This window comes from Physcomitrium patens, chromosome 1 (assembly GCF_059467195.1).
Source record: "Physcomitrium patens ecotype Gransden chromosome 1, ASM5946719v1, whole genome shotgun sequence".
NCBI lineage: Eukaryota > Viridiplantae > Streptophyta > Bryopsida > Funariales > Funariaceae > Physcomitrium > Physcomitrium patens.
The window spans coordinates 26236320-26247366 of NC_143410.1; the positions used below are offsets into that span (position 1 = coordinate 26236320).

The window sequence follows — 11047 nt, forward strand, 5'->3', positions numbered from 1 at the left end:
ATTTCCGCAACTATAGGATAAGATTCTTTTGTGGAAGGATATTGTCTAGTGCATGACAGCTTTGAGTACTATTCAATTCAGCACATTTGTGCATACAAGCCCTAGTATTCTTACTGAATCTGGGAATTATAAGGAGTCTCACTCCAGCTTGTGACGTAGCAGACATTCTTGAAAATGGGTATTCTTCAAAATTCTATTTTTCAAACGTTTGAACTGTGAGATACAATGCGCACACTGCAGCAGTCAGCATGACTATGTGCAGTCCAGGCAGTCTAGGCACTGCAATATGAATCGTTGATGATGTAGCCAAACTAACCATGTCGAGCTCAGCACTCACTTCATCCAAGAGTCAGCTGATATGCTAGATTTATCAAAGGATACTTGATAAGCATCAAGATTCAAGGACATGGGGTCTCCATGTAACACATGTACCTGGGCATTGCTTAACCCCTTCCGAGAGCATAAAAACACCTGGGAATGCCCGCTTTTGATGAAGATAGTAGCCTTGTTTAATTACACAAGTTACAATAAACCTAAAACCTCATCCTTCTCCGCGTTAGATGCACCAAACACAATCCAACTGCTCCAGTATATCAGAAGGCATGATCTACAAGCAAGATTAAAATATGACAGTCCAAAAGGAGTGCTATGTTTGCCTAAAAATTCCAAGTCTGCAAGAATACAAGTAATGCATTCAGATCCTTCAATGATGGCTCAACAAATCAACGCAAAGTCGAATTCCAAAATTTTACACATTGTAACCTGTTTCGGTGTAGCTTGAAATCTAACTGTTCTCCTTTACAGCGTCAGGCTTGTAAGCATCCTGAAGTCTGGACAAGAGACACGAAAAATGGCCTGGTAAGCTGAGAGGGCATGGCTACATGAAAATCAGGGTTGTTGTCTTCAACGCTCCGTCCAGAGTGAATTAGCTGCTGCAAAAATTACCACCCATTCAACGAATACTAAAATACATATGCATGGAATGATCTCTAAGATATTCCCCCAACAGAACAAATCTGCATAAGGAAACTTGCCGAGCAAGACTTCATAATTCTTTTGCATCACCTGCAGAATCTAACAATAAGTGTATTGTTGACATTCTAATTTCGACGAAGACGGCTGTACTTGCAATAATTTGATCAGGTAAAATGACTCTTTTACGCAGGTGCCATGTGATCGTGAACAACTCGAAGACAAGATCGTTTCACAATCGTTGTTACCATGTCAAATTTCACATCAATTTCTCCCCATCTGCATAAGTTTCGTTATCTTTTGACCCTAGAAAGACTCCTCAACTGTAAGGTGATCAATTTCTTCCAATTCTCTAAACATGAACGACTTTTCTTTACTTCCATAAACTCTTCAACAAAACAAGGCGCAACACGAATTAACAATCACACAAAGGAAATCATAGCCCTAGAAAGAAATGAACTAAAAAGTCAGACAATTAACGCTCTGATCCCACGGTTTGCTCGTCTTCTGATGCTGGACAGATGCATATTGGAGACCTTTCAATAGCTGAAATTTTAATAACATCAAAGTAGAGACATAACAAAGAACCGAAAAACTGATTCAGTTCTCGTAAAGAATCGGAGGAGATGAGCTTGCAATCCTCAATTCGACAAAGTGATTTCAAGAGATTACAGGACGGTACACAGGAGAGCGTCAGAATTAGAATCTGAAATTGTAAGCAATGGCAATAGACTGAAGTTTTCATGCAGTGACAGAAACTGGAAGATTGACACAAATATGGGTCGGAGTCTATTTTAGTAATGAAGTCGAGAAGATCCACAAGCACCAGCGAGCTAGGGCCAAATTTTTATGCTATTTTACCATCCACCCGCCAATTCATACCCAAAATTTCATACCCACTACCAACTCTTAACTACGCGATCGAAGATGAGAAACTGAACTGTTAAAGAAGTACCGAGACTGTCAACTCTAACCAACTACACTCGGAAATCTGCCATGGTTGAGTAAGACGAAGAAAGTGAGGTGCAAGGTGATCCATAACCACATCCGCATACGCATGCTACAACCCTGAACAACTTTCTTATGTGAAGGGAAAATGAACAATGCAACTTCATTGCAAACTATGCATCTGCTGTCATATTCCACCAAGCTCACTCTTCATAACCGAATTGACTAGAGGAAGTTACAAGCAATACATTGCACCATGAGTTAGGCAAGACTCCAACAATGCAGCCGCGAGAAGGCCACAAAAACGACCTCAATGCGTATAGATGTGACTCGTTGCACCACGGCCTTGGAAACCATGGGAGCTGAAACCCACGTACAGAACGTGAATCTTAACTTGCGGCAACAAGATCGGCAGGAGATCGATAAACACACTGTTGCATAATGCACATGCAAGTGTAGAGACTCTACTGAACTGACATTCTTTCTTCCTGAATGAAACGCCACCACATGCTCTCGCAGTAACTGGAGGAAAACTATGGAAAATGTGGCTGATTATCTTCTCAGCAACGCCATACGATTGACTTGGCAACACCGTCGCACAACATTGAAGACATGGTGGTGGGAACTAGGGGGAGATATTTGGTTACAGATGATGACATTTCTAAATAAAACTACCCAAAAAGAGATAACATGAAGCGAAATGAACGTTCTAGCCAGAGGCGAACACGTACAAGGTTACAATCCTTTGAAGTTGAGCTCTGGGCCCACCACTGAGAAGTAGGGCTGCTCTGGTGCGAGCAAAATTTCTTCCCATACCCGGAAAACACGTTGATTCAGAAACTAAACACAGGATCTCAACTGCCTAGGTCCGATAGCTCCTAGATTGGGTCACCGGGTCTCAATGCGATTTGTGTTCGTCATCCTTCCTCCGACTTTCATATTTCTCCATGATTAGACTACCTCTCGGTTTGGCTTTCAAAGTCTCGCAGCTGCAGCGGCATTCAACATTTTGGTAGAGTGTTGAGTGAGCTTAGCGATTGCAAACATGGGTCAGGAGGTCGACATGAAGCCTGCGGACCCCGCACCGCCTTCGGTTCTGTCGCGTGAGAATAACCAATCGCCCTTCTTGCGTTTGCAGAAATAATTCCTTGAGTTGGGCTAGGTTTCATGGACGGTCGCAGTTTGATGAGCTTAGGGTGGTTTTTCGTATGTAAGCATTCGATGATAGATTCGATTTACGAATGATTAGATATGGACGGGTGTGTCGAAGGAGGGATAGTTTAGGGTGGTTTAATTTGGACGGTGGAGAGGGAGAGAGCGGAGGTGTGAGAATGATGAGATTTTTAGCTGTGAGGAGCTGAATTTCGATGTGGTTAGGGTTTGAGAGGGGGTAGCAGCCGGTATTGAGGATTTGGCCTTCGATGATGGCTTGGTATCGGTGTTTTATTGATGTTGTTTATCCTTCGCGTGTGGATTACAGAGATGAAGGTAGTGATCACCTCAATAGAGAAGGGAGTATCGAACAAGGAGATGCGGTTGATGGCTCGAGCCAATCGCCAGATGCTTGTTGTTCGCCGACAGTTGAATGCATCTGTTGTGAACGCATTCTTAAAGCATGCCCTCCCGGCTGGTTCTGACGCCCTAGCTCGTCTATCGCCCTTTGTCGCTGGGGTATACACTCTGGATCTAAGGTGTTGTTGAACAAAGTTTCATAGTTCTAAATTTGAGGCGCGTCACTCTGTTCATAATTGAAGATGTGACAATGCAAGATAAAGAAGTATTTTAATCATCACTGTTTTGTTCGTGTGTCCTCAACTAAGTCTGTATTCTTCAGTAATTGTTATGTGGTTTATACATCTACATTTCTCAAGCACAAGGTAGTCGATTAGCAGTCCTAAGAAGTTATTCTGTTGTCGCGTTTCAGATTGCAAAGAATGAGAAAGACATGGACGTGGATACCCCGCCAATCTCTGGACAATCCCATGTTTCACAGAAACAATCGGGGCTACCTGAAGTAGAAATATTTTGCTACTTGTTGGTTACCATCTTTTTAATTGATCAGAAGCAGCTAGAAGAGGTGCGCACTCCTAAATTTTCCATGTCCTTTACTTCATTGTCCGTTCCTCAGCTCATGTGTTCGGAGCTTATAAGCTTAAAACTGTAGCATATCTAAGATATGTGAAAAGTGAGTGAAACTTTTGTGAGGTTGTGGCTGTTCTTTGATTAAACCACAGAATCAGAGGCTTAGTGTTGCGACCACCCCAGAGAGGGTCATGATTATGAGTTCTGTGTGCTTTTTTGGTTGCAGTCAAAGACTTGCTCATCAGCAGCTGTCAAAAGACTCCAACAGCTAAATCGTCGAACTCTGGATGTTTTAGCTGCTCGAGTTTACTATTATTACTCCTATAGCCACGAGCTGACAAATTCTCTTGCTGACATCCGTGGGTGAGATTTTTCTTACTAAATGACGGTCAGGCTCTTGTCTAAAGTTATAACCGTGTCGTTTGGAGGCTTATAAGCTAACGTAGGATCCTGGTTCTTTTCTTGTCAGGACTTTACTTGCTTTACACCAGACGGCTACACTTCGACATGATGAGCTGGGGCAGGTGTCCTTTCTTTCCGATCCGTCTTTTTAAGTTTCCTGCTGGTTTTGTCATAATTCAGTGTGCATCAATTGGTTGTGAGGAGGCATATTTGATAGGTTAATTGAAAGATAGATTTGTTTACGAAAAGAGTGGCGCTTGGAAAATCAAAACTTTGCAGGAAACCCACGTTCTTTTTGACTGATATCTGGTGAACTTGCTCGAATGAGCAGGAAACATTATTGAACTTGTTGCTACGTAATTACCTGCATTACAATCTCTATGATCATGCGGAGAAGCTTCGGTCAAAAACTCAACGATCCGATTCTCATTCGAACCAACAGGTAGGTGATGGTTGACGCTTTTGACATATATTCAGTTATTCAATGGAGTTATTTATCTTTCCTGACATGGATGTCTCTGTTGTGCAGCTTTGTCGGTACCTTTACTATTTGGGAAAGATACGAACAATTCAACTAGAGTATACTGATGCCAAGGAGTGCTTGCTGCAAGCAGCGCGAAAGGCCCCCACTAGTGCTAGAGGCTTCAAAATTCAGTGTACGAAGTGGGCAGTTATTGTACGCCTTCTCTTGGGCGAAATTCTTGAACGCACAACATTCATGCAGCCAGGGATGCGCAAGGCTCTTCGACCCTACTTCGATCTCACCAATGTGTGCATCTTTACTAACTTATCATTTTTTGATGTGTTTGTTGAGGATTGACTTGTGAATTGATTAGTCTTTGGCTGTTGTTGTAGTAGGTTTCGGCCGCGAACTGTTCATCTTTTTTACCCTTGAGGAATCCATCACACACTTGATACGTCCTTTCTCATCTTCTACTACTGGTACGCTGATCTCATGAACCTTCTGCATGGCAGGCTGTGCGTATTGGAGATTTGGAGCTGTTTCGCCAAGTCGCTGAGAAGTATTCAAGTGTTTTTACTGCCGACAAGTGCCACAATCTGATTGTGCGCCTGCGACATAACGTTATTCGAACGGGACTTCGAAATATCAGTATTGCTTACTCACGTATCTCTTTAGCCGATGTAGCCACAAAACTACATCTTGATTCTGCTACACCTGTGGATGATGCCGAGAGCATTGTTACTAAAGCCATTCGGGATGGAGGAATTGATGCTAGTGTTGACCACTCTAATGGCTGGATGCAGTCAAAAGAAACCAGCGACATCTACTCAACTCAGGTATGCTGAACTTGGCGACATACAGGGAAGGGATTTTTTTTTTATCATAAAAGATCAGAACTGCTTGAGTAGTTGAGGTTGACTTGCATGGGTTCTATGAATTAGAACTGAAGTAGGTGACGTCGATTCCAATTGGTTGATTTCTACAGCTTTTGTGGCTGATTATTCTGCTATGATTTGAAGTCATGTGGTTTTCATGATTGCAGGAACCTCAACAGGCATTCCACTCTCGAATTGCGTTCTGTCTGAACACACATAATGAAGCGGTGAAAGCCTTGCGTTTTCCTCCTGATGCTCACAAGAAGCAATTGGAGAGTTCTGAAAAGCGCCGTGAGCGTCAGCAGCAAGAGCAGGAGCTTGCAAAGCATATTGCTGAGGAGGATGACGATGAGTTTTAGATAGCTTTCTAGGTTCTACATGGTAGACCAGATGTTCTCTACTTTTTTCAAGCTCTTCAATTTTTTCGTCTGTGCTTGGAAATTCCTCTTGTAATGCTACTGGCTGAAATAAAATTTTCATCACTTGTAGTGGCACTTCGCTGTTGGGATGTTACATCCTTACATTTATTATGAACTTGATACATACATTTGGAAAAGTGTTCATAGGTATTGATACAAATGTGTCGTGAAAAGGAAATGTTTATGTCCCCAAGATTCGTCTCTTTTTAATTTTTTGAAAGTGCAAGAAATCGACTTTCGTTAGAAAAGTTTAATGAAGTGATTTTCAAATCTCTCTTTTGTGATATGACTGAATGTATTCATGTCTTGAGTCACAACTGCTGGCCGCTCGTCTCCCAATAAACATATGATAGAGAATTGTAAGTATGTTCAGAATAGTACGACAGGGATTCTGAGACGTTTGTTGAATATCAGTATAATTGAAGTCACCAAGCCAATGAGTCCAGAGCTGGTTGTAGAAACACACCAACATGTTCAATTTCCCATTTGTGCCCATTAAATGCAGAAGTTATGATGCATGAAAATAGTACACAAATGATGCACTAGCTCGTGGGAGAATCGGTTCATTCAAACTCTCATAAACCCACGTTGTCATAAGATCTCTTGCTAATTGTAAAAGTAGAACAATGAAAAGGTTTTTGCACACCGCAAATATAGATTGTCTACACTTTAAAAAATACTCAGTCCACTCAAGATCAGATTTAGGGTGATCAGAAACCGTCCACCAGGCTGGCAGTGTCCACTCTGGGAGCCACTGCAGGCGGGAATCCATTCTAGAAATTAGAAATTGATAGACGAAAGACGACTTATCAGTGCAGCTGTCCGACTGCTCTGAAGACAGCAGTGGAATGGCCTTCTTTTAAGTATCCTAATCCAGCAGCTCCAAGAAAACTAGTGTCTGTGGTAATTCAGGTGCATGTTTGCAATCCACACTTCTATCTAGATACCCAACATTGGTATCATCGCGGACGTGAAGCAGGTTGAAAAGCTTTGAATTTATGTTAGTTGAACGAGAGATACTGTGATAAGAACCTGTAAAAGGGTCCACTACCGGGACTTCTTAAATTGCTTCTTAGGCCTGGTACCACCCTTTTCCGGCCGTCCAGGCCCCCTGTTATCATCGCCATCGTCGTCACCGTGTCCTCTCCTCTTGCCTTTCTTTGCACCATCTTTCTCCCGCATGTGCATGGTGGCCAGTCTCTGTGCCTCACTGACTCGCTCCAACATTAATAAGACCTCCTCCTGCTGATGAGAAAACTCGGGCAATTTCTTCCCAATCAACTCTTCAATTTTCTGATAAAGCTCTACATCGTACTGGCATACCATTGAAATCGCTCGCCCTGACCTACCTGCTCTAGCTGTTCTCCCTACTCTATGAATGTAATCCTTAGAATTTGTTGGAATGTCATAGTTGATGACTAGATTAACTGACGGTATGTCAAGCCCTCGACTAGCAACGTCCGTGCAAATCAGTATATTGCAATCGCCAGCTTTGAATTTGGCCAGCGCTCCCAGCCTTTTCGGTTGACTCATCTGACCACTGATAGGAATCGCAACAAATCCTAAATTACGAAGAACCAGAGAAAGCTTCCGAGTAGCCTCGCACGTGCGAGTGAACACCATAGCTGTATTTCCGGCCAGCTCATTCAATATGTAAACCAAGTAACAATCCTTATACTTAGCGGGAATAAAAAGATACTCCTGCTTTAAACTATCCACCGTGGAGTACTTAGCAGAAACCTCGACCTTCACGGGATTCTTCAAGCACGCTCTTTGCAGCTTCGCAACTTTGGTAGTCATGGTAGCCGAAAACAAGTACGTGCGTCGCTCCTTGGGGATGACTTTAAGAATCTCATCAATCTCCTGCTCGAAATCCATGTTCAGAAGCCGGTCCGCTTCATCCAACACCAAATACTTGATTGTCCGCAAGCTAAAGCCCTTGGTGTTCGTCAAATGATCCACCAACCTTCCCGGCGTTCCCACCACCACATGCGGGCGCTTCGCCAGCGCCACAGACTGTGCCATCATATCAATCCCGCCCACCAGCACGGCGCATTTCAACCCAATTCCCGACCCGAGCGCTTCGAACTGCTCGGCAATCTGAATCGCAAGCTCCCTCGTTGGCGACAAAACGCACGCAAACAAGGGCTGTGGGTTTTCTAGCAGCGCCTGCAGAATCGGCAGAGCAAAGGTGGCCGTCTTACCCGACCCTGTTTGCGCCAGTCCTATGATATCGTGCCCTTTGAGCGCCACCGGCACAGCGTCCACCTGAATTTGAGTCGGCGCCTTCCATCCCAGGGCATCACAGGCCTCAGCGAGCTGCTCACACACGCCTAAGCTTCGGAACGTCGGCGCTTTCTTCTCCTCTGCGCTGCTGTCCTCGGCTGCGGCTGCTGCCGACCCCATCGCCAATGTCTACTTCAGTTTTCCTTCGTCACTCGAGGCTTCCGCGGATGTGTCGAGACACGAGCAATCTCAAAATACAGCCCTAAACCCTAAACCTTCAGCTCATACTTCACATCGCCACTGCACGATTTGGCTGAATCACTGCTTGAACGGGACTCTGTGCTGATGGACAGAAACAGTTCACGGAACCAACTAGTTACAACCGCGGATGGGGGCTGCCACCAATAACCTTGCTCGACCAGGGCTGCCCCAACAACTTTGCTCCGGTCAGGCTACTCTACGAGTATATAAAGCATGTCAGGGCATGGAAACCCTAAACCTGGGCAGAACATGAGTGAAACAGGAACTCTTCGAATTGCACATTCCTAGTAAGAGTTTGCAAATACCAAGGGCTAGGACTTGCAAAAACTTCGTAGAAGTGGCCAGAATTGGTAGTCACAGCAATTCTCCTCAAATTATCAAAGAATCACGTTTCTTCAATTTGGTAGTAGAGATTCAGCAATTTTTGTCAAAGACATGAATCTCAATGAAAGAAAATCTCAATACACTTTTGTGTCACTTAAAAAGACTAGGAAATTACTCAAAGATAGTAAAATATTGAATTAGAATGGCTATTGCCAAAGACAAAAAGATTAGAAAGTCTTAATACAAGACTAAGAACTAAAAAAAATTTGACAAGAGTGAAGAAGGCTTCACTCTTGCCTCTATATATACTCTTAACTATGAACTATGTGGCAATGTCCTATAGGACCTCCAAAATGTATTGTCTTTGCATGACACACATCTTAACTTGCAAGACAAGTTTTTTATAAGTGCACTACATAATTAGCTTATTTTGCTAGCTATTAACACATGGATAACTTATCGACAAAGTTTCTAATCTACCAATGAACTATAAATATATGCAAAGTCAAAGTAGCATCTATGAAGCTTCTATGAAGCTTCTTAAGGAAATATTATGAAATAAATCTACTTTTATCTATTTCTACTTAATCATATAAATAAATATTAGAGTAAATATGTATGTCCATGACATTACTTCTCCTTCTAAAGACAAGTTCCAGAAGAAGTATTCATCATCTTTCATGGATTTTGCAATTTTTTATATTGCTTTTGATGGATGTCGTTAATAGAAAATCTCAACTCTCTTTGATGTATTTATAAGATCGTTTTTGGCTTCTATGTATATTCATTAATATCACATCCATACAAATGAATAAGATATTTCAACCTATTTTGGTGCCGCCTTGAATCTAAGACTTCTTCGACCTCATAATTTTTAAATATTATCCACTTTTATAGGACGAGATAGCATTTGTCTTCTTTCCAAAATATTCACTATCTTATATGGCTCAAGAAGAGACATGTAGAATATGGGATGGATCTGCATAGACTCTAGTAGATATAATTGATAAGCAATATGATGGACTTGTTTACAAATAGGAAAAGGTTCAAGCCTACAATAGTCCAACTTTTCACAAAAACAAGTAGTCTTGATGTTACAACAAAGTAATCATACCTTGTCATCCATATTGAATTAAGGTTGTTTTTTGCAATAGGCATCTACATTGATCTTTTGTTGTTCTTGAGCTCCTTTTAACTATGCCTTCATTGTTGCATGTAGCTCTAACAATCAATTTGCCAAATTTTTTGCAACACAATTATTAACTTTTGAAAAGTCAAAAGTATCAAGTGATGGATGATAATTATAATTCGTAAAGAAAGGTGTTTGTTGAATAAAAAAAATATATTAAATTCTTGTATATAAATTCTATTAATAGTAAAAATTATTTAATCACCTTGATGATAATTGATGGTACACCTCAAATATTACTTCAAAACTTAATTCACATGTTTTTTTTGCCCATAAATTTGAGGATGACAAGCCAAAGAGAGCTCTATATCTACATTTAAAATCTTAAAAAGGATTCTCTAAAATCTTGATATAAATTTAGTCTCCCTATTGAATATAATATTGTTGGATAATTCATAATAGCAATAGATGTTATCAAGAAAAAGTTTAATTGTTTCTTCACCTATGATAGATTTTGTACATGATACAAAAGATGCCATCTTAGTAAAACAATTTACTATCACAAATATAGAATCATATAAATTTGATAGTGAAAGTTCTATGATAAAATCTATAGAAATACAAGATTATGGTTGTTTCGGAATAGATAATGGCTAAAAAATTCCATAAAGTCAATAATGAACAATTTTGGATCTTGAACAAATATCACATGATTGTACAAAGTCTTTGACTACCTTCCACATTTGAGGCTACAAAAATCTCTAGATATTAGTTCTAAAGTCTTATTGTATCTAAAATATCCGACTGTTGAAAAGTCATAACGAGCTTAAAGAACACGTAATTGTGCTTTGCCTTTTGAAATGTATAATTGTTTCTTGAAGTAGTGTAGATTATTCTTGAATTTGAACTTGGATGTATCATGAGACTTAAAAGAACTATTCTTTAT

The 11047-nt window shown here is 41.1% G+C and overlaps 2 protein-coding genes and 1 long non-coding RNA gene across 5 annotated transcripts; 1 reads left to right on the forward strand and 2 right to left on the reverse strand.

The window, feature by feature from the left end:
- Positions 1 to 165: 165 nt before the first annotated feature.
- LOC149989965 (uncharacterized) lies at positions 166 to 2428 on the reverse strand. 2 transcript variants are annotated; one of them, XR_016505803.1, is made up of 3 exons: positions 2230 to 2428; positions 763 to 932; positions 442 to 580 (listed from the first exon to the last, which is right to left on the reverse strand). It is a non-coding gene; the product is annotated as an uncharacterized LOC149989965 (long non-coding RNA). The 2 variants fall into 2 exon arrangements; XR_016505801.1 differs by having other exon boundaries at positions 166 to 932.
- A 509-nt stretch (positions 2429 to 2937) lies between these two features.
- LOC112283527 (putative 26S proteasome non-ATPase regulatory subunit 3) lies at positions 2938 to 6236 on the forward strand. Of its 2 annotated transcripts, none has more exons than XM_024522331.3 (9): positions 2938 to 3023; positions 3401 to 3611; positions 3845 to 3997; positions 4229 to 4365; positions 4472 to 4526; positions 4736 to 4846; positions 4934 to 5173; positions 5380 to 5703; positions 5910 to 6236. In XM_024522331.3, exons 3-9 carry the CDS (start codon positions 3866 to 3868, stop codon positions 6099 to 6101), a joined length of 1191 nt encoding a protein of 396 aa, XP_024378099.1. In that variant the 5' UTR covers positions 2938 to 3023; positions 3401 to 3611; positions 3845 to 3865; the 3' UTR covers positions 6102 to 6236. The 2 variants fall into 2 exon arrangements, with proteins under 2 accessions (XP_024378099.1, XP_024378088.1); XM_024522320.3 differs by having other exon boundaries at positions 3401 to 3591.
- Positions 6237 to 6749: 513 nt separating this feature from the next.
- On the reverse strand, positions 6750 to 8810 carry LOC112283532 (DEAD-box ATP-dependent RNA helicase 10). The gene has a single exon (XM_024522343.3). It carries the CDS (start codon positions 8565 to 8567, stop codon positions 7209 to 7211), a length of 1359 nt encoding a protein of 452 aa, XP_024378111.1. The 5' UTR covers positions 8568 to 8810; the 3' UTR covers positions 6750 to 7208.
- Between the last annotated feature and the right edge of the window lie 2237 nt (positions 8811 to 11047).